The 27781-nt window shown below is 54.3% G+C and overlaps 1 protein-coding gene across 1 annotated transcript in view; it reads left to right on the top strand.

The window, feature by feature from the left end:
• The window catches only part of FGF18 (fibroblast growth factor 18), a 37074-nt gene extending 9660 nt beyond the window's left edge, over window positions 1–27414 (top strand). The window contains exons 3-5 of the mRNA XM_002816189.5: window positions 6498–6678; window positions 19329–19435; window positions 26757–27414. Coding sequence (XP_002816235.1) covers window positions 6498–6678; window positions 19329–19435; window positions 26757–27023 — 555 coding nt within the window. The 3' untranslated portion in view covers window positions 27024–27414. The remainder of the gene's footprint in view (window positions 1–6497; window positions 6679–19328; window positions 19436–26756) is intronic.
• The last annotated feature ends 367 nt before the right edge of the window (window positions 27415–27781 follow it).

The raw sequence follows: 27781 nt of genomic DNA on the forward strand, positions 1-27781 counted from the left end.
GCCAGTCCCATGGCCTCTCTGTGTCTTCCTTTGTCACCTGGAACACAGGGATAGTAATAGTTTTGGCTGCTCAGGTTGTGTGAGGAGCGAACATGGGCCCTGGCATGGGGGCAAGTGCCCAGCCAGTGGGAGCCAACGTGAGCTTCACTCTCAATGACAGTAATCCAGAGAGCGCCCCTTGGGCTAGAGTCCAGGAAGAGTTAGGGGAGCTGCGTTTTCAGGTGGAGAGAGTGGCTGACTTTACCGGGAACCCCCACTGGAGAGGAGTGAAGGTCTCCAGTTTGAATCCAGAGTTTGGAGAAGCTCTGAAAGCCTTGGCTGGCCTGATGCTGCTGCTGCTGCTGGAGGAGCCAGGTGGTGTGGAATGTGGCTGGAAGTCTGGGGGCTGCCCCTCCTGGGACCAGGGAGACCCTCCCTTTCTGGGCAGCTTGCGTGGAGACAGAAGCATGGGTTTCATGAAGCCTCAAGGATCAGAGGATGGGGCCTGGGCGGGAGAGGCCATGGGGCCCCATCCCTCTCTCTTGGGTGGGGGCAGAAAGTTCAAGGGCCCCAGCTTTTTGTGGACAATATTCCAACCTCCTTACCCCTAAACTGTGGCCTGTGGCCTGAAACAGTTGTCATCCTGGAAAAGTAGAAAGGAGGTGGGTGAGGAAGAGGTGGGATAACAGTGGCAGGCAAGGGCGAAGCAGGAGAGAGCCTAGGCTGGATTTGAATCTTGATTTCTCACCAATTCTGTGACGTAGAACAAGTGATGTAATCTCTCTGAGCCTCAGTTTCCCTCTCTGTAAGATGGGAATAATAATCGTACCAGGCTGGGCGCGGTGGCTCATGCCTGTAATCCCAGCACTTTGGGAGGCCGAGGCGGGTGGATCATGAGGTCAGGAGTTCAAGACCAGCCTGGCCAAGATGGTGAAACCCCGTCTCTACTAAAAACTACAAAAATTCACTGGGCGCGATGGCAGGTGCCTGTAATCCCAGTTACTCCAGAGGCTGAGGCGGGAGAATCGCATGAACCCAGGTGGCGGAGATTGCAGTGAGCCAAGATCATGCCATTGCACTCCAGCCTGGGCAACAGAGTAAGACTGTGTCTCAAAAAAAAAAAAAAAAAAAAAGTCATACCAACTCATAAGGTTGTTCTGGGCATTACATAGGAAGACATCCCTCAAGAGATTCTTAGCACACAGGAAGTGCTCAACACACAGTGGCTGATTAAGAAACAAAACTAAACTAAAGAAAAAAGAGTAATGATTGTTACTAATGTAATCTTTTTCTGAGATAAATATTATAAACAGTCCCCATTTTGCTGATGGGAAAACTGAGAGCTAAAGAAGTCGAATAAGTTGGTTGACTGGGGGTGAAGCCGGGTGACAGCTAAGGTCAGTCAGTGCTGGTTACTGTGTTAGTGTTGCGTGTGTGGTGTGTGTACATAGGTGATGTGTGACGTGATGCACATTTGTGGAAGGTGGAAATGTGGGAAAGAGGGAAATCCCAAACATGCTTTTCAGCCATGAGTGGCCTGGAGAGGCTAAGATCTTCAGGCCAGAGGGAGTGATGGAGGCTGCTGGATGCCCTGGTGTGAGGTGGTACCTTGGTTGATCTCTGGAAGCTGGTACTAGGCTGGGGGCTCACCTCAACCTCTTTTCACCCCATGGAAGGTTCTTACCAAAGTGCCTAAGAGGGAAGGCTTGCAGGGTAGACAGGGCTCGATTGTAAGGATGACACTTGGCTGTTGTCCTGGGTAATAGGGAGCCTGGGAAGGGACATGGCATCACATTTTGTTTTAAGAGCTGCACCGGGAGAGGACGAGACCGAAGGCAGAAGGTGGGTGGGCTCTGTGCCACTGAGCCCCATGATTGTCCCCAGGGCCGAGGGACCTTGGCAGGCTTGGGGGAGGGATTTGAGCCTCTTGGGGCCTCATTGCCTCTGTGCAGTTGCTGCATTGGAAGAGTGAAGATTTCTACCAGAACTGGAGCTCTCAAGGCAGGGGAAGCAGGGGCTGGGGACAGTTGGGATCTTAGGCTGAAGGGGACCCTAGGCCACCATGCTGAGAAAAACTGCTTCCACCCAAAAGATAATCCATGTGCATGGCGTGGCAGGAAAGGTGGAGTGACAAAAGGCACCTTGTTTCCGTAGAAGACCACCTTTATGCACCAACCCTTCTCTCCTTTCGAGAGTTGCAGCAGGCTGGGCGTGGTGGCTCACACCTGTAATCCCAGCACTTTGGGAGGCCGAGGTGGGCAGATCACCTGAGGTCAGGAGTTCAAGACCAGCCTGGCCAATATGGTGAAACCCCATCTCTACCAAAAATACAAAAATTAACCGGTGTGGTGGTGGGCATCTGTAATCCCAGCTACTCGGGGAGGCTGAGGCATGAGAATCACTTGAACCTGGGAGGCGGAGGTTGCAGTGAGCTGAGATCGCGCCACTGCACTCCAGTCTGGGTGACAGAGTGAGACTCAGTCTCAAAAAAGAAAAGAGAGTTGCTGCAATTTGATTTTGTTCAAACCGCAGCTTTTTAACACCTCTGATCATTGTATGCCTGGAGGGGTGTTAGCCAGGCCGACAGCAACATTGACTGTTCTGGGAAGACCTTGAAGATAGGCCCCCCTTGCAGGGCACCGAGCCAAGTGACCTGCCACCCAGCTAGTAGGACAGGAGAAGCGGATGTTCCCAAGGCAGCCCCGCTATGCATGTGCTCTGGCGGCAGACCTTGAAGTGGGCTTTAACTGGTGCTCACCTCCATGGGTCGTTGAGGTGCCATGTCTAGGGGTCATTTTCTTCTTCTTCTTTTTTTTTTTTTTTTAATAAAAATTCTATTTATTTATTTATTTATTTATTTAAGACAGATTCTCACTCTGCCACCCAGGCTGGAGTGCAGTGGTGCGATCTCGGCTCACAGTAACCTCTGCCACCTGGTTTCAAGTGATTCTCCAGCCTCAGCCTCCTGAGTAGCTGGGATTACAGGCGCGCACCACCACACCTGGCTAATTTTGTGTTTTCAGTAGAGACAGGGTTTCAGTATGTTAGGATGGTCTTGAACTCCTGGCCTCAAGCTGGTCTTGAACTCCTGGCCTCAAGCGATCCGCCCACCTCGGCCTTCCAAAGTGCTGAGCCACTGCGACCGGCCTAGGGGTCTTCTTAGCAGAGTGTCTGGAACAGGGGAATGCTGAGCAGTCAGTTGCCTTAACACATCCCTCTGTGGGGCACTCTGGCTGGTAAGTGGGAGGGCTGATGTTGGCCTCCAGGTTTCCCTCACTTTTGGCCGCAGCCTTTTGGCGTGCGTTTGCTGGTTGCCTTGTGAGGGCAGAGGTGAGATTCAGGGATGAACCAGTCACACTGGACTTGGGACAATAAGCCATTGCAGTAGAGTGTTGGGGGCCCTCGCCCAGCCTGGGAGGTGGGGCTAGGAAGGGCTTCGGGGTAGGGGGTGTCACACCCTCCAGAGGTCTTGCCTGGGAAGCCCAGGGTGCTTCCTGCCTTTCCAGGAGAACAGACCTTGTTTCCGAGCCAGAGGCCGCCCTCGCCACCTCCCTGCGGGTTGATCTGGCCACAGAATGGGGCTTCAATGGTGGGAGCTGGGAAAGATGGATTGTTCCCTCCCGCATCCTGGGGAAGTGCCACCCGATAGCCCCTGCTGACCCTGGGTCACCCACGCTGCCTCTGTCCAGTGGGCCAGGGAGAAAATCATTAATGGGAGGCCGGCTTCTGGGGCAGGGAAGCTCCCCTCGGGGACCTGGGGGAAGGAGATTGGTTTGACCTCTGGTCGATAAGGTCTCCTGTGAGCAGGAGGAGAGTTGGAGGACAGGGAGGGGACGCCAGAGGCCTGCCCTTGGGGGAGGGGACAGGGCCAGCCACCTCCGGAAGTCATTCCAGGAAGGTCAAAGGCCACGGATGGGGAGTCTTCCGGACAAATGCCCACCAGGTGTGGGCCTCAGGAGCACTGGAGTTCTTCTGTCCCTGAGCAGCAGGATGTGGAAGGAGGCGGGACCCAGGTATCAGACCCGGGCTGTGAGTGGTGACGTGTGTGGCTGCTGAGGGGTGGGGGAAGTGAAGAGGAGGCACACGTGGTGGGCCAGCAGGCCAGGCCCTGCCTCACTGGGCTGTGTGGTTTGGAGCAATGGACTTAACTTTTCTGGGCCTTAGTGTCTCCATCCATTCAATGAGGGTGATAAGCGTTCTCATGGTGCAAGGTTGTCAGGACTATCAAAAGCAATAGCATCTTCCCAAATATAAATCTGGTTTGCAGGGCTTCACCTAGGGCCCCATAAAGGGTTCCCTTGTGTTCTATCACTAGTTACCCCTACTGAGCCAGGCACTGCTCCGAGCACTTAATATATTGCTTTATATGTTTAATCTTTGCAGCCACTCATGAGGAGGGTGCTGTTATCATCACCCTATTTTATAGGCGGGGAAACAGGCACTAGAGTTTAATAACTTGTATAAGGTCCCTTAGCTAGAGAGTGGCACATCCTGGGTTTTGAACCCAGGCCAGCTCCTGACAGCACTGGTGGGGCAGGCAGGGCCCCGCAAGGCAGTGGCCTGGGGCTGCCTGCAGGGGTGGGGCGCAGGAAACACAGTCTTTAGGGTCACAAGGCCTGGGGTTAATTCTACATTACTGCTCTGGGGCCTTGTCAGTGGAGCTGACAGTTTCCTCATCCATAATGTGGGATGATGCTTCCACCCTGAGGACAATCATGAAAGTTCAACAATGTGGTCCTGCTGACATACCTGTGGGCCCAGTCCAGGATCGGGAGATACATGCAGGTCAGCTTGGGGACAGAGATCCTGCTGTAGCAAATGAAGGAAACACATCCGTGCCCTTGGGAGCTCACAGCTGAGAGGTGAGACAGATGTTTGGGCAGCCAGGGTCCCAAGAGCTCTGCCATGGGCTGAGTGGGGCCGTGCCAGCGTGGGAATGGGGGTCCCTTGTGTCTAGCATTGTGATAGACTTAGTGGGCACACAGGGAACAAACCCAGAATGCTGTCTGGGCTTCACGAATGGCTCAGCCTTGTAGTTGACATGGGATAGGACATGCATACAACCAGCAGGGTGTAGGGGACCCTGCTCCAACGCTAAACGGCACAACAGGACTCCGGGTCTTTTAAACATTTGTTCATGCATCCATTCAAGAAGTGTATGGGTTTCTACCATGTTAGGTGCTGCGGATATAGTGGCAAATGAGAGACACTGCTCCAGCTTTCTCTCCTTTTTTTTTTTTTTTTTTTTTTTTTTGACGGTGCTGCCAGTCTACTGGGGCCAAAAGACAAAACCAAGATAAGTGCTGGAAAGAAGCACAAAGCATGGTGGGGGGGAGGAAGAGTGTCAGAGCTGGAGGTGGCTTCAGAAAGGGGTCCAGGAAGGCCTGCGTGAGGAGGTGACATTTGAGCAGAGACCCGAGTGAGCTCAAGGGGTTAGAATGTAAGGATCTGAGAAAGTGCATTCAAAGCAGAGGGAAGAAGAGGTGCAAAGGCCCTGGGGCAGGAGTGTGTTTTGATTTTGGAATGCCCAGAGCCATGCCAAGGTGGCCAGTGGCCAGCGTGGCTGGTGGGGAGGGAGTGGTGGGAGAGGAAGCTGGAAAAGCAGTCAGGGGCTCGCCTTGCAGGGCCTTGAGGCCTTGGAGGAGTCCTTCACCGAAGCGTGATGGGAAGCCCCAGAGAGTGTGGAGAGGGGATTGGGTTTGGTAGAAGAGAGACTACCAGGGGGCGAGAGTAGAAGCAGAAGGCCAGTGAGGAGGTAGGTGCAAGTCGTCCCAATGAGAAGGGAAGGAAGATGAGCGCGATATGTGTTGATGTAACCAGGGAAGGCTTCCTGGAGGATGTGGACAGGCACAAGCTAAGCCTCAAGGGAGCTGAAATTTTGGTGGCAGATGCAAAACAAAGGCTTCTCCTAGAGGAGCTCAGGATGTGGGCAAATGCTTGGTGTGGGAGCGAGCATGAGGACCCTTGGGGTGTGGGGAGGAGACCCCAGCATCACTGCAGGGGAAGAAGTCACAGCGGACTTGGCCTGTTGGTTCCCCGGATGAGGCTCTTCAGGCCTCCCTCTTTCCCCATGGACCCAGCGTTCCATCCCCTCTCGTTCCTCACCCATCTCCACGTGGATTGGAGTACTTTTCTTCCTGTTTGCTCACTTAGTCCTCACAGCTACCCCGGGATGGAATCAGAGTAGGAGTTCTGCCCCACCATTTTACTGAGAGTCGTTCTTGCTTTAATTTGTGGCTGTGGTGGAAAGAGAAGCTGTTGTCACATAGACCTAGGCCTGATTCTTAGCTTTGCCGCTTTCTGGCTGGGCCACCTTGGGCAACTTGCCTCACCTCTCAGAGCCCCAGTTGCCTTGTCTTTGAATGGGGGAAGTGAAGGGGTGGTTATCAGTGTGTGCCACGGCCTGGCTCAGAGCCAGTGTAGAGAAGCCCTTGGTCTTTGTGTGGTTGTGGCTGGCTCCTGCATGCAGTGGGCCTGGGACATCCGGGGTGGCTCATTGTGTCCCTTTCCCTGCCCAGGTGCTGGTTGCCGAGGAGAACGTGGACTTCCGCATCCACGTGGAGAACCAGACGCGGGCTCGGGACGATGTGAGCCGTAAGCAGCTGCGGCTGTACCAGCTCTACAGCCGGACCAGTGGGAAACACATCCAGGTCCTGGGCCGCAGGATCAGTGCCCGCGGCGAGGATGGGGACAAGTATGGTATGTGCCAATCCTCTCCTCCTACCCCATGTACCCGTGTACGTGTCCTTCCTGGCCTCAGAGACCTCAAGTTCAAATGCTAGCTCTGCTGCTCCTGGCTGTGTGATCTTGGACCTGGCACTGACCCTTTCTGGGTCTGTTTCCTGATCTATAAAATGGGGATGCAATAGTGAATCCTTGAGAGCATTGTCAGGAGTACTAACTGAAGACGTGAATGAAAAGTTCTTTGGCTGGTAAATGCCCCATAAGTGGCATTTGCTGTGATATCAGTGGCTTGCCTGGGATGACCTAAAGCAGGTGGCTGTTCCCATGCCACCACTTATCAGCCCCAGGTTCAGCCACTTCAAGGGGCAGGAGCCTCGAGGTGATGCTTTTTGGAAGCTGCTGGTGGTGGAAATCAGCCTAGTGTGTGTGTTATGTGCGCGTGTGCATATGGGTGCTTTGAGCTTGAGCCTGTGCACCTGTGATATGTGGCACTCATTAACACCTTGGGCCATGGTCCTGTCGACCTGCCCTTGACCCTGGAACTACCCAACCCTCCTGGAGTACTTGGGAACTCTCCCTGCTCCCCTGCCTGTGCTGCCTCTGCAATGGCTGGGAGGAGTGAGACATCCCAAGCCCCTGGTCCACAAAGGTGCTCAGCAGTGAGCGAAACAGGCAGCGCTCCACCTTCCCAGAGCTCGGAGGGCCTCTGGCCTAGACAGACACTGAGCAAATATCACGCAGATTATTTATTTAAAATTGCCAGGCAGGAAAAGCGGAGACTGCTGCGAGGCCTCCTGGTCCTTGCCACTCACCGGGAAAGCACCTGCCCCCACCCATTCCTGCCTTCTCAGGCCCAGGTTCTAGGAGATGGCCCAGGCCCCAGCCTTGGGCCTGGGGATCTGGGGCCGTGGTCCTGTGTGTGGGGCCAAACCTGCCAGCCTGAGCGTTTTTGGGACGATGCCCCGCCTGCCTGCCAGCCCTGCCCGTTGCAGTCAGGACGTGACAACAAGACAAATACTTTCTTGGACCTTTTATCTTGGACACCATTTATTTTCCCTCAGCCCCGGGGCAGGACTGACCTCATGGTAGGGCCCAAGCGTGGCAGCTGCACCGTCACTGGGGGCTGGGCCAGGCCAGGCCAGGCTGGGCAGGGCTGAGCCACGCTGGGCTTGTGCACCTCCGGGCCAGCTGCCTCCCTTCTCCCCGGCATCACTCTTTACCGCCTCTGTTCCCCTCCCACTCTCTCTCCCCTTCTTCCTTTCCCGGATTTTCCCCCTTCCCCGTTTTGTTTTTGTCCACCTCTCTGTCCCCCTCCCCACCAGCTCCTTCGGACCACAGGACCACAGCTTCCCTCCTCCCCACCTCTCCCAGGCCCTCTGCTGGCTGCCTCTATGGGGCCTCCCATCCCTCGTGCCCCCCTCCACAGACTCCTGGCTGTGCTGGGCTGACCCAGGTGGTGGTTTTCCCTCGGATCTGCTGTCCAGTGGCTGCCAGAAGGGGCAGCTGGCTGGCCGTGGCGGGAGGAGGTGCCCTTCTGGGGAGTCCCGGAGCTCTCATTGGCCCCTCCAGGCTGGGAGAGTACAGGGGGGTCAGACTCTGGTCTGAACCATCTGTCCACACCCTGAGACAGGAGGCGGGAGCTCCAGAGGGAGGGGAGCCCGGAAATGGCCAGCCCCTCACCCCAGAAACCACTTGCCCTCATTCCCTCTGCCTGAACTGGGAACTCAGGGAATCTTTCCTGCTGTGTGACCTCAGACAAGCACTTTGCCTTCTCTGGGCCTTGGTTTCTCCTCTGCACAATGGTTGGGCTGACGCAGTGCTTCTTCTTCTTTTTCTTTTTTTTTTTTCTGAGACAGAGTCTTGCTCTGTTGCCCAGGCTGGAGTGCAGTGGCATGATCTCAGCTCGCTGCAACCTCTGCCTCCTGGGTTCAAGAGATTCTCCTGCCTCAGCCTCCCGAGAAGCTGGGATTACAGGCCCACGCCTGGCTAATTTTTGTATTTTTAGTAGAGACGGGGTTTCGCCATGTCGGCCAGGGTGGTATTGAACTCTTGACCTCAGGTGATCCCCCCGCCTCGGCCTCCCAAAGTGCTGGGATTACAGGCGTGAGCCACCGCGCCCGGCCATGCTTCTTAAGTGTAACATGGGTGTGACCACGGAGGGATCCTGTCCAAATGCCCATGCTGGTTCAGTGGGTCTCGGGGGCGGGGCCTGAGCTGCTGCGTCTGACCAGTGCCTGGGCGGGGCCAGTGGGCAGCACTTCCAGTACCTGGGGACTAGGCCTTCCTGGCTTCTCTGCCAGCACCACGCTTTCTAAGATTTTATGATCCTCTCTCAAGGAATATGTTTCCGTACTCCTCCGACTCCCCGACACCCAGGGCAGTGCAGGGCCTTGCTGGCTGCTGCTGCTCCATTTAAATGCCACATTAGAAACGCAGATGAGGCCAAGGGACCCCATCTGTGAGCCCGGGGAGAGGAAGTGAGACAATGGAGCCAATTGAGGCTTCCAATCTAGATAATCAATACAAATATTATTGGGAGGGTGATTTATGTGGCCAGGCCAGGGCAGGAGGGTGGGCTTGCTCTGCCGATCTGCATTAGGGGCCTGCCTTGTCTCAGAGGGAGGGGCGGCCAGAGCACCCAGGACAGTTCGGGAACCTGCTCCCACTGAGAATGATGCAATCTGAGATGTACCACACACTTTGTCAGAATCGTATGATTTTATAACATGCAGTCTCAGAGTCTCAGCAAACACCACGGATACATCCCTGTAAACACCTGGAATCTGGAATCCCCACGGACACTCAGAACCTCAGATTTGCCTCTGTAAAGGCCAGAATCCTGAGGTGCTCGCTCTGTGGGCGGGCGCGAGGGTCTGGGTGCCCTGCCCAGGGCTCTTGGCCTGCTGCACAGTAGTGGGTGGTCCCTCACTGAAATCTGCTTGGATGTCAGTGGGGCTTCTGCATCTTGGTATTCTGCAAGAGGGTCTCCACGTGGCCCCCTAAAGCTCTCCCAGTACCAAAAAGCTTTAGGGGCTCTGAGAGTGGGCCACTCCAGGAATAAGGATCTTTCTTAGCCTTGCCTTGGGTTCTGGAGGGAGAGCACAGCTGGCCAGAGGGCTGGAGGCTTAGGTAGTTGAATACCTGGCAGGTGGGAGGTTGTGGGGGAGGGGCACCCTGCCCACCTGGGATAATATCAGTCTCCCCTCTTCTTGCCGTTGGTGCTGGGCACTCTGTCCTGCAGGCAGTTGCCATGTCATAGAACAGCACTGGAACAGGAAGCGGGACACTGAGTTCCAGCTGCAGCTCTGCCAGTGAGCATCCTGCAGAGCTGGGGAAGAGCCTCCATGTCTGGGCTTAGCTTCTTTATCTGCCAAGTGGGGAGGAGAAAGCCTCCTCCACCTGCCCTTGAGGTGGATGTCCCTAAGCCTGGGATGTGATGAGAGGGGGAAGCACCAACTCCTCAGAAGGAGGGGGCCAGCTGAGCCCACACGCAGGGAGACTCCAGCATCAGGGGCTTTCCGGGGCAACTCTGCTTTTAAGGTTTAGGAAACCTTATGATTGGATATCCCTGCCTGATTTTATTTGAAAAAAGATTTCTCTGTTTGAGAAAAAAAAATGATTAAAAAACCCCATTTTGTAGTAGGCCAGCCTCCAGACTGACAGTGCCCAGAATAACCCTGGGCAGGCCAGCTAGAGTGGTCCTGCTAGCCAGGGAGATGGCATTTGGAGGACTGAGCTTGTCAGCTCGGGAATCTAATGGGATTTGAATCTCGGCTCCACCACTTTCGAGTGGGAGACCGTGGATCTGAGTTAGCCTTTCTGATCCTGTTTCCTCTTCTACAAACAGGGAAATTGAAATGAGAGAACCTTATGCCCAAAGATTATATGATCATTAAACCAGTATTAATAATCACCACCTGACCTCCTTATTATGGGTGTGTGGGGGGGTGGTGCCATCGTGGGCTCAGGTGAGGAACTGCCATCAGGTACTGACTGGCTCCAGAGGCTTCCAGAAAGGACCTGAGGGAAGAAGCGGTACTCCTGTCTGCTGTCAGTGGGACCTGGCAGGTTAGATGCAGGTAGAAGAGGCGTCCTCCCGTGATTCCCAGCAGCAGGGTCTCTGCCCCAATGAGGGAGGAGGGCCTTTGGCTCCCCTGATTGCGTGTGTCTCCCCTCAGTCCCTTATTCATTCAACATAAATTACCAAGCCCAAGCACCAGGGGAGGGGGCTGCTGTGGTGAGTGACATGCCTCGTCCCAGCCATCAAGGAGCCTTCAGTCTAGGGCCCCCGGTTCCTTACTAGAGGCTGACTTTGAGTAGGAAGAACCTAGGCTATGAACTTTCCACGTGACTGTGAGCCCACCCGTTCTCTCCCTGAGCCTCGGTTTCCCCACCTGTAATGTGGATGGGGTAAAGGGTGTGCAGCTGGTACTCTGCAGCTTCCTCCAGCTCAGGCGTGGGGTGAGTCTGTGATTCCAGCTTTACAGGGAGTCAGCGCGCCCCAGTGCAGATGCTTCTCTGAGCCCCCAGGCTGGGTACAGAGCCCCAGAGCTCCTGTTCTTGCCCTTGTCCCAACAAGGGTCCTGCTGCGGTGGAACCATCTGTTGACGTGGCTGGTGCCCCTGTGAGAGTGTGAGCTCCTTGGAGGGAGTGACCTTGTCTTCCTCTTTGCCACGTCTCCATGTCCAGCTCAAGGCCTGGCAGAGAGCAGGGCCCCTTTAAGTGTGGCCAGAAGGATGCATAAAATGTGTACGGGGCAACTCAAAGTGTAATCGTAACTGGGGGCTGCCGTCAGTGGCTCACACAGGGAGGAAGGTCGGGGCTTCAGGGCTATTGCTGAGTTGGTGGTGGAGCTGGGAGGGAGTCCTCTCGTCCCCATTTCCCTCATTCTGGTAGTTGCCGGAGGTCCTTTGGGCTGGTTGAGTGGCTGACGTAGCAGGGACCCCTAGTCTCAGAGTTGAGCCCCCATGGTCCATTTTCCACACGCATCCCAAAATGTGAGCGTGTTCCTCCACAGCTGAGAGGTGCTCGTCTCACTTAGAGTAAAACTCATGTCCTTCAATCAGCCTGCAGGCCTGGTGTGCCTGGCTCCTGATCCTGCTGCGGCCTCAGGCTTTGCCCCTGCTCCTTGCTTACATGGCCGCAGCCACAGCAGCCTTCCGGGCGTCCCATGAACACCCAAGCACTGTCCGTCTGCAGGCCTTTGCATTTGCTGTCCTGAGAATGCTCTTCTCCCAGATATCCCCATGGCCCGCTCCCTCACCCACTCAGGCTTCTGTACGATTGTCCCCTTATCAGAGAGTCCCCAGCTCTGTCCACCCTTCCTAGTACTTGTCACTATCTGACCTTCCGTTATATATTTAGTTACCCACTATCTGTCTCCCGTGTTAGAGTTTAAACTCCTGGAGGGTGGAGGTTTTGTCTGTTTTGTTCGCTGCTGCGTCTCCGGTACACAGGGCCAACCACGAAGACGCTCTCAGTATATGCTTGAGCAAGTGAATGTATGGGTGACGCCCTGTGTGTGTCAGGGTGTGTGGCAGGTGTCCTTCCCCCTGGCGCATTGAGACAAAGAGGCTTCCTTGTGTTTGGCACAGATCTCAGTGCACAGTAGGTACTCGGCAAATCAGTGTTCCCTCCCTCCTTTCCTACCACCCTTCCTTTCTATCCAGCCAGCCTTGCACTGTGCAGTGGGGATAGGGTGATCATCAGACCCAGCTTCCCCCAGGAGGTCTCCCAGCTGGGAATGGAACTTCCCATCTCCACCTAAACCCCTGCCCCTCTGAGCTCATGTCCCACAACTTCTGTCCCCAGGGAGGAGTGACCACCCACACCTCACCAACCCCTTGACTGACACGGCTATGCTAGAGCTACAGCTAGGGTTAAACAGAGCTCCCGATGAACCCTACTGATTTTTCCCCCCGACTTTCTGGTGTGTCCATATGGAGAAAGGGAACTGTGGGCACCTTTGAGAAAAGACCATATACAGCAGAGTGTGTGTGTGTGTGCCTGGGTGTGTGTGTGTTACAGTGACAGGGAAGCATCTCCAGAAAGGATACCTTCTCCTCCATCCCCGCCTCTCTCTCCCTCTCTCGAGATCTGGTCCACCTTCAGTGGGGAAGGAGGGAGGGCTGACTCGGTGTGACCTCTCAGTGCTGTCTGTAGTGAGGATGGTTCTTCACTGGAGGAAGACGCCTGGAGAGCAGCCAGCAGCTCTGTCAGCACTGAGATCTTTGAGGCTGGCCAGCTACCGTCCAGCCCTCGCAGGGCCCCAGACCGGGGGCCCAGCCCCTCCCTGGCTCCCAGCTCCCCTGCTGCTCTTGAGTGTCTTGGGGACTTTACCCGAGGCTTGGGGAAAACAAACCCACCCTCCAGCTTTGTTCTCTTGGGTTCCGCCTCTTTGGGTCTTGTCCCCTGCGTCTGTGGGATTCAACTCTGTCTCTGTGCTATGTCTCTCTCCAGGCCTCTGGCTGCCTCTCTGAGTCTTTCCCTGCTGTTTCCCACTGAAAGTCTTCACAGTGAGGCCCCGGATCACCCTCTGGGAAACCCGGCTGGGGAAGCACACTGGGATTAGTCAACCAATCAATCAGTCAGTCAATGCCACTTCCCTTTTCTGTCATCACCAGCCTGCGTCATGTCTGTCCCCTCTCTGCCTGCATACCTCGGTCTGAATCTCCATCTGTCTCAAACTGGCTCTGGCCTTGCTCTGCCTGTGTTCAAATCCTGGTCCTACTGTGAGACTCTGGTCAAGCAATTTAACTGCTCTATTAACTTACACTGATTTAGTTTTTTCATCTGTAAAACGGCATAATAGTTCCTATCTCATAGGGCTGTTGTGATGATCAAATGAGATATTCCACATTCACACTCTTTTTTTTTTTAGATGGAGTCTCGCCCTATAGCCCAGGCTGGAGTGCAGTGGTGCAATCTCGGCTCATTGCAACCTCTGCCTCCAAGGTTCAAGTAATTCTCTTGCCTCAGCCTCCCAAGTAGCTGGGATTACAGGCACGTGCCACCACGCCCAGCTAATTTTTGTATTTTTATTAGAGACAGGGTTTCACCACGTTGGTCAGGCTGGTCTCGAACTCCTGACCTCAGGTGATCTGCCTGCCTTGGCCTCCCAAAATGTTGGGGTTATGGGCATGAGCCACCGCGTCCGGCCCCACATTCACACTCTTAACATTGCCTGACACATGGTATATGCTCAGATAAGTATTCACTGTTATCATCATTCTTTAGTCATTTTTGCTGCAGGCATTAAAATGGGGAGAGACAACATGAGTTTTTTGAAGAGTTTTCTCTCCAGCTCCCTTCCTGCACTCTTTCCCCCTTTGCTGCTCTCCTTTCTGGATGCCGGAGAAGGGAGCAGATCCTTTGAGCCCCTTTTCTTTCTGCCACTCTCCTTGGCCCCAGCCCTGGGTGGCCTCTGGGCTCCTGCTCTGTGCAGAGCCTTCCTTCCGGGGCAGCTGTGGCCTGGAGCTTCCCATTTTGTATTCCTCCTCTTGTTTCATGCAGCCTTTTCTCCTCTTCATCAGATCTGAAACCGTCCTTGCCTCTCTCTGGCTGTGGTCGCAGCCCAGCCCTGGGTGGTCCTGAGGGTTTCCCCATCTCCCAATATCAAAGGTATCTTTCTCAGGGTGACCCTGGGGACTCCCTCCTTCCTCAAACTCATTTTGAAGTGGAGCTGAGGGAAGGTGGACATCCCCATCTACTAACTTCTGCCCAAAGAAAGTGGGGCCAAAGAGAAGACCTCCCCTGCCTCCTTCGCTGTTCACTCACTCGCTCCCCAGGAAAGGGACTGGGGCCTCTGAGAAGTGAGAGGTTGGGTAGACAGGCAAAGCCCAAGACTTCTGGGTCAGACTGCCTGGGCTTGGATCTCAGCTCCATCACTGTGTGACTGTGGGACTCGGTTTTCTCACCTGTAAATTGGGGATAATAACAATAGTTCTAACCTCCTGGGATGGTGGTAAGAATTAAATGAGATAATGCATGTAAGGTAGTTAAGACAATGCCCAGCACATCATAAGCTCTAAAGAAATGTCAGTTACTGATACTTTCCAGAGGAGCAGAACTGAAAGAGGCCTCAGAGGTTACCTAGATCTGGCTCAGAGAGGGAAAAGGTTTTGCGCTGTGTCACTGAGGCTGGGGATGGGTGGGTGGGAGCCCATGGTTCTTGCAAGTGGCACTGAGAGTCGCACCAGGAAAGTGCACAGTGGTGAAGGGCATCGACCGTGGAATCAGACACTGGACTCAGACCTTACCCTGCTCTTCCCAGCCATGTGACTCAGGCAAGCCACTTCACCTCCCTGAATTTCATTTTCATTAGCCAGTGAATGGTGTTAGTCATCTCCACATCACAAGGCTGTTGATGAGCTTATTAAAACTGGCTTACTGGTCACTCACTCTGAGCCAGGCGTGGGATAGGCACTGGAAGTCAGAGTAGTGATAAGACAGATAGGTTCTTGTCCTCGTGGAGCTTACTTTCTGCTGGGTGGAGACCGACAATAAAAATAAGAGTTTCGGAGAAGAGCTCTCAGGAAAATGGAGCAGGGGAATGGGGTAGGGCTGGACTGGGGAGGGTGCTGCCAGCATTAGACATCATGGTCTGGGAAGGCCTCTCTGAGGGGCAATATTTACGCCACAACCTAGGAGATGAGGAGCCACTCTGGAAGCTCTGGGCAAAGCAGCCTCCAGGCAGAGGAAAAGCATGTGGAAAAGCCCTGTGGCAGGAGCATGCTTGGTGTGCTAGAGGGGAGAGGCAAGGAAGGGAGGCAGGGCTGGTCCACAGGGGCCAGGCTGTGTGCCCTTTGCCGGTCCCAGTGAAGAGTTTACATGTTCTTCTATGTGGGTTGGGGATCCCTAGGAGGTCTTTAGCAGAGAAGGGACACAATTAAATTTATATATTTTTTATTGTATGTTTTGAGATGGAGTCTCACTCTGTCGCTCAGGCTGGAGTGCAGTGGCATGATCTCGGCTCACTGCAAACTCTGCCTCCTGGGTTCAAGTGATTCTCCTGCCTCAGCCTTCCGAGTAGCTAGGACTACAGGTGTGTGCCACCATGCCTGGCTAATTTTTGTGTTTTTTTTAGTAGAGATGGGGTTTCATCACGTTGGCCAGGCTGGTGTCGAACTCCTGACCTCAGGTGATCCACCGGCCTCAGCCTCCCAAAGTGCTAGGATTACAGGCATGAGCCACAGTGCCTGGCAAATTTATATTTTTAAAGGATCTCTCTGGCTGGTGTAGAGGAGAGATGGATGGGGGTGAGAGTGGCAAGGGGAAGGGGCTGTTGAGTTGCGTAGGCTGGAGGGGACGGTGGCCCGGCCAGGGCAGTGAGGAAGTCCGATGAGCAGGGTGAGATAATGTCATCAACTCCTCCTCCTGGCCTGGTGCAGGCCCCACGAATGGAGCTGTGCCTGAGCCTGGATGAGGTTTCCAGCTGTTGAGAGCAGCATCCTGGGGGCTCGGGTCATGGGAGTGGATGCGTGACGCTGAGGACCTGGCCTGGGTGGTGTCTCTCTCTTCTCCTTCTCCCGTCTCTCTCTCTGTCTCATTTTCTCTCTCCCTCTCTCTCTTTCTCTGAGAACTGCTGCTGCTATTACTCCCCAAAGACTTTACATAATTCTGGCCCGGCTCCCTCCTCATGATGTCATGTGCTGAGTGGAGTCTAGGTCACTCCATCGCATGCTGCGGTCGGGGAGAGAACAGACTTCTGGCTCCCCTGGCGTGACAGCCAGGTGCAGACCCTCCCCATGCTGGGGTGGGGGTGGCTAGGCTTGTGGTGGGTGGAGGTGCAACCTCTGCCCCAGGCCCTTTGGACAGCTCAGGCAAAGGCCAGGGCTTCCTGCGGTGGCCCTGGCTGGTGAGGGGTGGGGGTTGTGCTGGGAGGCCTGTCCCTCCAGACCTGGGGGCCTCTCCCCTGGAGCCCAGGCCCCAGTAGAAAGAGGCAGGCAGTCCTGAGGTCAGTCCCTGTTACTGGGTGTTGCTCTGAACCTAAGTTTCCTACACTGTAAAATGGGGACAAAGACACCCAATCTCGGGATGGATGGCTTCAGTGCACTCTAAGGGGAGCATAGCAGGAACTGTTCTGAGGACAGAGGTCCAGGCGTGTGCTGGGAAGGGCGGAGAGGGAGTCTCTCCCTTGGGCCTACTTGGGGTTGTCTGGGCCCCAGCTCAGTGGCTTTACCTACTTCCTGCATCTCCCATCCCTGCCCCTCTGCTAGACCCCACTTCCTAATCCCAAGGAGAAGGAGAGTAGGGTCGAGCCCCTCCCCCTTGCACAGATAGGGAAACTAAGGCTTAGAGTGGGGTATGGCTTACTCAAGGTCACACAGCCTAGGATGGCAATGCCAGAATGAAACTAGACCCGGTGAGCCCCAGCCCCAGGCATTTTCTGATGCAGTTTGCAGTGTGGGATGTCTGCAGTCCTGAAGGATGCTGGGAAGTTCAGGTCATAGTGCAAGACCTAGGGAGGGAAGCTTTGCTGCTCCTTCACCCTAGCAGACACATCCGATTTCCTTCCACTATATTTTCGTTTTTCTTTTCTTTTGGGAAAACAGTTTGGTTTTTGCGGTTTGTAGGAAACTTAAACAACATTTATTGAGTTTTCCCTCCCTGAGAACAGAGCGCTAAGCTCTTCACAGCATCATTTTATATAATCCTCACAATAACTATTGAAGATTATACCCCCATTTTACAGGAGAAGAAACTGAGGGCCATGGTCATACAGTTGGGGCCAGGGATTCATATCCAGATTTGTGCACCCCAAAGCTCTCATGTTTTCCCCTCATCAGAAGCACCTGAAATTGTCCTGATTCCCCCATAACTCCTCACCCCCTGTGGGGCCTGAGCTTTATGAAGAGATGGAGAAAGCAAGTTTCAGAGCTGCTGTGATGTTTGGCCCTGGGGAGGGAGCTCACAGAGGAAATGACAGGGAGTTTGACTTAAGGGGAAGAGGGAGGATCAAGGGCTTGCACCCACCACCATCTCAGCGTTGGTTAATATCCCTGAGTCAGTGTTGACTAGGGCTGGAGGGAGGTGGAGAGAAGAATGTGCCTCCCCTTGTTTCTAGAGTTACTAAATTCTCGTTAGATCTTTAAATTTTATGTAAATTCTTCTTGTTTTCCCTCTTGGAAAGGTGGGTGTCATATTTTAATTAGTAGTGGTGTCACAGGAGGGCTAGATTAATTATTGGAAATCTCAAGTTCCACATGGTTTTAATTTTCACAGCAGGGCACCAGGGTCTATATTTGTAAATTTTTTTATTAAAATCATACCTAGTGTATTTTAGGGGCACTGAGGTATACTCTTTGTGGCTCCAAGGATACTGTACTCAGGAATTTGGGGCTGTGATTTTTGTTATGGAGAAGCAAGTCCCTTGTCACTGAAATTAAACTTTTGTGGGTGAGGGAGGGGCAGGGGCTAGGAAGCAAGGGGTCAGGGAAAAGAGTGCACGAATTGGGAGTGGGGCGGTCACAGGCAAAGAAAGCAGCTGGTATTGGGGAGTCAGGCACAGCGGTTTAAGACCACAGAGGAGAGAGAGCTAAGAGAGGGCGCATGGCCTACCCAAAGTCACACAGCAGCCTACTGGGGAGAAAAATGTGGGCTGGTGGAGTGAGAGGAAAAGATTTGGACACAGCACACCTAATCAAGGGACAGTTGATGTCCTTGTTCAGGCAGGGCTTTGGGGGATCAGCTCTGGACCCCTCATCCTGAGGGAGGCTCTGTGGAGCATGGATGGTGTAGCATGGGGTCTCCCACCCTCGGGGGATCCCGGGGGGATCCGGTCCTGACTGGGATTTCTGGGCTCCTGGGAGTTAGTTACCCTTCAGCTTTGGTGGCCTCCATGGAGGGCAGTGGAATATCCTGCATACGCTTTCCCAGGGAGCTCGCACCTCACTCCCTGTGCCCTTCCTGCTATGAATAGCCAGGGTAAAGGTGCCAGGGGGCACTAGCAGGGGCTCCAGATGTTTGCCCTGCAGGAAGGGGCCACAAACCTAACTTCTGGAGGAAATAGCTTGATGTCCTGAAAGGCAGGGGAGGTGTGCGTGCACGTGCCTGCATCTGTGTCTATCTGTCCCCTTGGTCCCCTTAGCTACTTCTCTGTGGTTATTTGTATGGCATCTGACCTGATTTGGGGAATGGGGTTATTTTTATGATTGTCTGTCTTGCTTTGGGTTTGGGGGATGGGGTTATTTGCATGGCTGCCTGTCCTGCTTGGGAGAATGGCCTTTTTGTATGGCCGTCTGTCCTGCTTTGGGAAATGGGTTTTTTGCACGGCTCTTTGTCCTGTTTGGTGGAGTAGAGTTGAGGGGCTAGGGAAGGTGGGTGACGATGGGGAGAAGGGCAAACTGGTGTTCAGCCACGGGGGCAGAACTCCCTTCTGGCTGGAGCCATCTGGATCCCAAGTGGAGCCAAGAGAGGCTGGAGGGAAGGGAACAGGTGATAGGCAGCTTCTATCTCCCTGCCTGAGGGGCAGGGGACTGCTACTTCTCTGACTTCTCTGTGGTTATTTAGGCATCTGTCCTGTGGGACTTGTTAGGCCTCCCCATGCCTGATTTTGGGGGAGTGAGGGATCAAAGATAGGACCAGGGACCATGTCACTGAGCCTTTAGACCAAGCCATTGCCCCTGGTAATAAAATGTGTCTTGTTCTCCTTCTGCCTTTCGAAGCCCAGCTCCTAGTGGAGACAGACACCTTCGGTAGTCAAGTCCGGATCAAGGGCAAGGAGACGGAATTCTACCTGTGCATGAACCGCAAAGGCAAGCTCGTGGGGAAGGTGAGTGATGGTTTGGGATTCCTGGGAACTTGGGGTTCCCCTCTGGCAGCTCTGGGAGCTGGAACAATGTGTCCAGGGCACTGTCAGTCTCAAATGGAAAACAGGCCGTGTGTGTGTGTGTGTGTGTGTGTGTGAGAGAGAGAGAGAGAGAGAGAGAGACAGGAGAGAGACTGTAATCTCTTCCTTTCACCCCACCCCATCCCCCACTTCTCTTCCCCGGGCACTTGAGCTCACCAGGCCGAGGTATCCATGGCTGTGACTTATGGTGCACACAGGGCCCTGGTCTCTCCTGCTGGGTGTGGAGCTCTGGCTTGCTTGGTAGTGGGAGAATCCTTGAGGGGCTCTGGGGCACCCCGGCTACATGTCCCTGACGTCTGGGAGCAAGGTACCGGCAGGCCAAGGGCTGTGGCTGCAGCAGTCGTTTTAATAATCGCCAGGGGCTTACCGTCCTGCAGCGGTGGCCTCTGGAACCTGGCTGCCTCGTCAGCGCTGGGCCTCATGGTTCTAGCATTTCAGGAAGATTTTATTACTTTGAAACTGGCAAGAGAGCTGCATGTAACAAATTAGGGCGGGGGGAGGGGTGGGGGTGCAGGTTGGGGGGACCCTCGGGTTGAGGAGACCCATGTGTGTGTGGATCTGAGTCTCCAGTAATGCTGCTTCTCAGCACCCCTGTTCATTTCCTGGGTGCGCTTGTTTGCGAAAGTCACGAACTGGCTTCCTCTGGGTGTTCGAATGGAAGGTGTTACTCACAGGAGCTCTATGGTAGGGTCAGGTTCTCTGTCCCCTTCTCTGTGCAGGGACTGACTCCCATATGCAGCTTGTATAACCAGGGTTGAGGGGGTTTTGCCTGGACAGGTGGAGTGGGGTGGAGGGTAGGCCTGGATTCCAAGGGGGATGGGCTTGTGCTTGGGGGCAATGCCCTGACTGATTATTTGCGGTTCATTACATCTTGTTGGGGGTAGGGGAGATGACTTCAGTCTTGGTGAAGCCATGTTTTTGATTTTTTGAATCCCCCAAGTCTTATCCCTCTCCCTCTTCCCCATACCCAAGAGGCTGGGGAGGATGTAACAGGCCAGGGATCCCAGCCAGGGCATTGTCGCATTATTTTGTTAATAATTACTGTCATAATAGCTTCCGCTAATTGAGCACTGACTTTCTGCCTGGCACCGAAGTGAAACGTTCCCAATGAATCCCAGGAGGCTGCCACCGCTACCATCCCCATTCCACAGATGAGGAAGCCGAGGCTCGCCCACGCCCGGGTACTTGTCCCAGGTCCCACACTAGAGTTCGGCGGGATTCAAAGCCCGGTTTGGAAGGAAAAGATTCCAGCCGCACTGCCCACACCAACTGAGGCTTCTCAAAGAGCAAAATAATAGTAATCCGCAGAGCGCGGCTCCGGGATGCCGAGGAGTGGTTTTAATTAGTGATTCACTTTCCGCCGTTGCGAGGCCGGCCGGCCGGCGAGGGGGGTCGGGGCCGGGGCCGCGGACTGGGGCGCGGGCGCCGGGTCCCCCTGGCCTGGCCGGTCCCCCTGGCCTGGCCGGTCGTTTCCTGTGGCGGCGCGGCCCAGCCCCGCGTCAGGCGCTTTGTTCTCCTGCCCGCCTGGGCCGCCTCCCAGGCCCAACCTGCTTTGAGTTTTCGGCTCGTTTTTCTTTCTCCCCCAGCAGGGGCCAGCGGCACCCGCCAGTGCCCGTGCCCACGCCGCGGCCCGCCCTCGCCGTCTGCGCGCTGTTCCCGGCATCCTGACCCCAGGAGGGCCGCGCGGGGGTCAAAAGAGCAGCCCCGTCCCCTCGGGCCGCCCCCCCACCCCGCCGCCGGCCGCCTCCCGCCCGCGGGCTAGCCGCTGAGTCACCGCTTCCACAGGAGCCGGCTCCGATTTCCTGCCCCCTCGCCCTCTCTCCCGTCATTAATATTGGTGACGGTTCAGCTGGCGCGGCGCGCCCTGGCGCAGCGGAGGGAGGCCCGGCCCCGGCCCCCGGCGCCTCCCCCGCTCCCGCCCAAGCCCTCCACGCCCGCCCCCATCCCTTGCCAGCCTCCTGTCTTCTGGGCCCACCCGGGGGACTCGAGGACGCCCCCAAATCCACCTGTCCAGGCTTGACCTCTGCCCCGCCCAGCGCCCCCTCGCTCTCTGGCCCCCGAGGCGGGAATCTGGCTCCTGGGCTGCGGTCCTCGCCACAGCCTCCCTGCCCAGTCGGGCCTCAGGTCCTGGGAGTCCCCTCCTGTCCTAACCCCTGCCACCGCCTCTGTTCTGGCCTCCTACCATCCCGGAAATCGTTGCCCCAGCCGCCTGGTGTGTGGCTTCTGCACCTCCAGGCCTTTCCCCGCTGCCCACCTTCGGCTTTCTACAGCACGTAGGGCGCTGGAGGGCAGCACATGACCTGCCCTCCACCCCCACCCAGCTCCAAACCCATCCATGGGTCCTCCCACCTTGCTATGGGACACCGAAGGCCCTGGGGAGCCTCCCCGGGCACATGGATTCCTTATGCTCCAGATGCGTGGCACTGAGCACCGATATTCCATGGACGGGGCCTTCGGGCACTGTCCATGCTGTGCCCTCTGCCGGGACTGCCCTTCCCTCTGTCCACTTGCCCTGAGTCCTGGCTGGTCACTCCCTGACCCCTCTGTCAGCCCACCCACCCCGGAGCCCCACAGTCCCTCACACAGCCCTCTTGCCTGTCTGCTGACCTGGGTTGTCACTGTTTGTCTTTGTGCCTGCATCCTCTGTCACACTGGGAGCTCCCTGAGGGCCGATTCTGCATCCATTCATTTGAGTTCTGTGTACCTGACCAAAGGGCTCCAGGGGCACCAAAGAAATAGAAACACGGTTCCTGCTGTCTGTGGATTGACTCTTAGGCTACAGCCTGAAATACCCACATCAACCCAAGGGAGTCTAAGCACCCTGGCCTTGCTGAGCCTCAGCGTCCTCATCTGCAAAATGGGAATGATAATCTGGGCACTTAGTAGGCAGGTAGGCACTTGCTAAGTGTTAGTCCCTTTCCCCTTTGGAGCCAGGTCACGAGGTCACTTCTTCACCTGTGGGAACGCCTGGTCTCAGCTCCAGTGCCGACTCCTTTGGAGTGGCTCAATGGGGCAGCTTCCTTGGGCCATCTGTGTGCCAACCCTGCACATCTCTGGCCACAGCAAGGGTACCTGCATCGAGCCCTTGACAGAGCTTTCCAGAGGTTGCAGGCCCTTGCTGGAGTTACTCTTTCCGCTGCATTGTACCAATCAGATGCCAAAGCTGTGTCCCCAGCCCCTGCATGTTCAGGCGGCCCCCCTTCTCCTTGCTACCCCTCTGGAACCCATGTCACCTGGCCCAGGAGGTGGCACTTCCTTTCATTTTGTAAACAGTTGTTGAGTGTCTAGCATGATGTGCTAGGCATTTTTTTTCCCATCTCTGGAGACACAACCCAGATTGTATTTTTCTCATCTGCCACCACCTGTTGAGATCACTGATGAGTCCTTTTTGGGGCAACATAGAGCCACAGACCTTTTCAGGGCAGGGGAGTGCTCTGCCCACCAGCACATCTTTGTTAAGATGGCTTTGGTTGCAAATGGCTGAAACTTAACCTAAAATGCCTTAAGCAAAAAGGGAATATGGGGCTTATATAGCAAACAACAACAACAACAACAAAAACCAACAGTCCAGGGGGTAGTTCTAGTTTCAGGTAAGACTGGATCTAGGGGCCAGATGAGGTCATCAGGACTCCATCTTCAGATCAAATGGAAGGAGTAGGGCTCCAGTTTGGGAAGCAAGAGGTTGGAGGTGGTAGTTGGAAAGAGATCAAATTCTGCTACATCATCAGGGTTCTGGGATGGAATATTCACTTACTCTCTACATATTGATGCTTCTGCCTTGCCTGAACCAATGAAGTCAGAGTTTCTGGGGGTCGGGCCCAAGCACAGGTGTTTTGGTTTTTGGAATCTCTGCTGTGGTGAGCGGGGTCATAGAGGTAGCCAGGAGCAGAGGCAAGTGTCAAGCCCAAGCCCGGGTGTAGCCTGCTGTTAGCTTCTTATCCATTTTTGCCTGAGGTCGTGGAGGGGAACTTGTGATCATCATAGCCCCAGGGCTGGTTCCCAAGATTCGTGAATTTCAGCCCAAAGCCCAGCTCTTCAACCCTTTTAAGTAAACCCAGACGTGCACTGAGCCCGTGTGACTGGCACCGGGTAGCTCCTTGTACCTCCAAAACCTCACTTTGTGCCAATGGTGGCTATGTGGGCCTGGGGGAGGCGAGATGTTTTGATGGGCAGCACCTGCTCCTCCTCACCCTTTCCCCTTGTAGACCTCTCTGGAACTGGGCAGAGGAGAAGTGAGCTGCAGTGGCTAGGGCAAGTTCAAATCCCAGCTCTGCCGCTTACAAGCTCCATGACCTTGGGCAAGCCGATTTGCTTCTGAGCTCTGCTTTCTTCTACCAAGCAGAGTCGAAGAAGAGGGTGAAATGCAGTAATGGAAATAGCAATGTTTCGTCTGTAGTTGGCAATCAATAAATGGTTAATGAATGAGTAGGGAGACCAAGTGGGCTAGACAATTTCTAGGGCTCAGATTGCTTTGTCTCCCTAATCAGTGTGTCTCAGGAGTGACCTCTCATAGCTTATGATTGTCTCTGGGACATTTATAACAGATCCAGGAGGGAGAGTCTGTTTTCTTCAGGAGGAAACCCCTTTCGTGTGTCATCCCACCGTTTCCATCCTAATGAAAATGCGTTCAACCCCAAATGCTCGGGTCACCCCTGTCTTGAGCTAAGGCCTGTGCTCGGCAACAAGAGAACTGAGAAGCAGCCCTGACCTCAGCAGGCACTTGGGCTAATGCGGAGGCAGGCAGACATGGGATTTCTCTGTTGGGTCATAGCGGGGAGGAATGGGGTTCAGAAGATGGGGTATGTGAGCCCAGTAAGGCTTGACACTTGAATGGAGTCTTGAATGAGGAAGAAGAATTGTCCAGGGAGATAAAGGGAAGTCCTGGAAGGCTTCCCAGAGGAGGCAGTTTTTGAGCTGAGCCTGGAGGGATGAAAGCCATTTTCCAGGCAGTGGCAGGTATTCTAGGATGGGGGAGCATCATGGTGTAGCCTTTGTTCTGTTTGCTCCAACTATTTGGTTGAGACCAGGCAAAGAACCTGGATTCAGGTTGGACACGCAGCTTCCAGAATTTTCCATGGGGTACCCAGACCCCAGGGACCACTCCTGTCCACCTGCCTTGCACACTTACCCTGGCTTTCCTCACAGTAGACCTTCGCTGCTCACGCCACCCATACTGTCCTCTGGGTCCCACGTGTGTGTCCCAGGTCTGCCCATGCCTGTTCTGCAGCCTCCTCGAAAGATCTCATCTTCCAGAGAGTGTTTTCTTACCCTGCCTGTCCCTTTCTGCAAAGTTCAGCACTTTGTCTGGAGGGCCCAAGCTTGCCCTCCGCTCAAAGGTGAACGTTCCTGGAAGCTCCAGCCTGTTTTCCACTTCAAACAAAAGGCTGGAACTCGCACCTCAGTCTCCACACACAGCCAGACCGCTGGGCTTCCAGCTTGGCTGGGCATCCGTCCGTAACGAGGAGTGGGCCCGGCCTAAATTTGGAGATGTTAGTTGGAAACTCGAGTGCTGCTAATTCAGGCCTTCCAACTTTGTGTTTCCCACTCTTCCCCATCGAGCAATTCGGCTGTCTCAGAGAGGAGACTAACACCCTGCCTCCTCACCACCCCCTGTCCAGATCAGATCCAAGGGAGGCATACCAGCCCTGTCGGAAACAGCTGCCCTTCAGGAATAATCTAGCAAGCTCCTACTGTGTGTCAGATTCATTTCTAAGCATCACTCCTACAGTGTCTCTATGATGCAGAAGTCATTGTTCCCATTAGGGAGGTGAGGAATTTGAGGTTTACGGAGTGGGACTGACTGGCCTGAGGTTACACAAGAGAAGTGTTAGAGGTCATTTGTTTTCTGACTCCGAATCTAGTGCTCCTTGCCCAGCACACCCAGGATCCCAAGGGAGTTCACACATCGGCCCAGGAGCCCGAGATCCCACAACTGACGGCACAGTTTGGAGTTTGGCCATGCGAAATCTCTTATTTTTGGAGGCCCCCACCTTACTTCATACCAAGTATTAAAATGCACCACATCCCACATGACATGTAATTTATATTTAACTAGATTACAGTGGAGTTGAGTTACAGCTGAGTAGCTGATTTAATGTCAGGTTTTATGCAACTCTATCAAGACTCATTTCTGTTGTAAGCAGTAGAACACGGTATCACCTGTTTTAAAGGAAACAAACCATCATTGGCCCACATAACTGTGAGGTAATTTGAGCTTCAGACGTGGCTGGATCTAGAGCCCAAATGATGCGATCTAGAGCCCAAATCATGTGACCAGGACGTAGTTTCTCTCCTTCTCTCCTCCTCGGCTTTGCTTCATCTGTGCTGGCTTCACTGTCAGACAGGATCTCCCCTCATGGTGATAAAGTGGCTGCCTCTGCTTCAGCCTTACAAACTCCTCCGGTTTAAATCCACCTGTGTTTGGGGTTGCCTAGAAAAGGTCTCAAGGAACACTCTGATTGGATGGCTTGGGTCACTTGCTCACCTGTGAGCCAATCACTGAGGCCAAAGGGAAAATAGTGTCTGGATGTCTTGCTCTAGTAGGGATGAGGTGGAGCCCTTGGGCTATTTGGGTGGAGAGTGGGGAAGGAATAGATTTCTGAATGACAGTGGGAGTCTGTTACCTAATTGGAGGGTGGGGGAAAGATGCAGGGGCCAGCAGCAAAAGTTTACTCCACAGATCCAGGAAGTGAAGGCTCTCTCTCCTGTGCTGCCCCAGCCACAGCCTCCTGCCCATGCCCCTCGTACCTGCTATCCCCTTTCTCTCCTCCTAACAAAGAGTCTTCGCTTGGCCAAACTAGAGTCAGGCTCCTGAACCTTCTCTTAGGCCCATCTGTGCACTTCTTTGTAAAATCCAGTTTTAGCAAGAGCCATGCTAAGTCAGTTTAGCAAGAACCCCCCACTCTTGATATATGATCAGGGTCCTCATCCTCCTCTATCCCCCAGGTGACGTCTGGTCACTCTGGCCTGTCCTCAGCAAAATCTCTGTTAGGTGGCTTTAGTCAGAATCCCCCACACCCTCGATGTTTCCTCTTAGTCATTTTCCGCCCTGCTCCTTGGCTGTAAACCCCCACCTGCCTGTGCTGTATTCAGAGTTAAGCTCAATCTCTCCCCCACTGCAAAACCTCATTACAGTTGTCCCTACAACAATTGCAATGGTCCTGAATAAAACCTTCCTCGCTGTGCTTTAGCAAGCATCACTGAGTCATTTTTTTCTTGAACACTCCCCCTCTCTCCCCTGCAGCCCGATGGCACCAGCAAGGAGTGTGTGTTCATCGAGAAGGTTCTGGAGAACAACTACACGGCCCTGATGTCGGCTAAGTACTCCGGCTGGTACGTGGGCTTCACCAAGAAGGGGCGGCCGCGGAAGGGCCCCAAGACCCGGGAGAACCAGCAGGACGTGCATTTCATGAAGCGCTACCCCAAGGGGCAGCCGGAGCTTCAGAAGCCCTTCAAGTACACGACGGTGACCAAGAGGTCCCGTCGGATCCGGCCCACACACCCCGCCTAGGCCACCCCGCCGCGGCCCCTCAGGTCGCCCTGGCCACACTCACACTCCCAGAGAACTGCATCAGAGGAATATTTTTACATGAAAAATAAGGAAGAAGCTCTATTTTTGTACATTGTGTTTAAAAGAAGACAAAAACTGAACCAAAACTCTTGGGGGGAGGGGTGATAAGGATTTTATTGTTGACTTGAAACCCCCGATGACAAAAGACTCACGCAAAGGGACTGTAGTCAACCCACAGGTGCTTGTCTCTCTCTAGGAACAGACAACTCTAAACTCGTCCCCAGAGGAGGACTTGAATGAGGAAACCAACACTTTGAGAAACCAAAGTCCTTTTTCCCAAAGGTTCTGAAAGAAAAAAAAAAAAAACAAAAAAAAGAAAAACAAAGAGAAAGTAGTACTCTGCCCACCAACAAACTCCCCCTAACTTTCCCAATCCTCTATTCCTGCCCCAAACTCCAACAAAAATCGCTCTCTGGTTTGCAGTCATTTATTTATTGTCCGCTGCAAGCTGCCCCGAGACACCGCGCAGGGAAGGCGTGCCCCTGGGAATTCTCCGCGCCTCGACCTCCCGACGACAGACGCCTCGTCCAATCATGGTGACCCTGCCTTGCTCGCAGTTCTGGAGGATGCTGCTATCGACCTTCCGTGACTCACGTGACCTAGTACACCAATGATAAGGGAATATTTTAAAACCAGCTATATTATATATATTATATATATATAAGCTATTTATTTCACCTCTCTGTATATTGCAGTTT

This window comes from Pongo abelii, chromosome 4 (genome assembly GCF_028885655.2).
Source record: "Pongo abelii isolate AG06213 chromosome 4, NHGRI_mPonAbe1-v2.0_pri, whole genome shotgun sequence".
NCBI classification, from domain to species: domain Eukaryota; kingdom Metazoa; phylum Chordata; class Mammalia; order Primates; family Hominidae; genus Pongo; species Pongo abelii.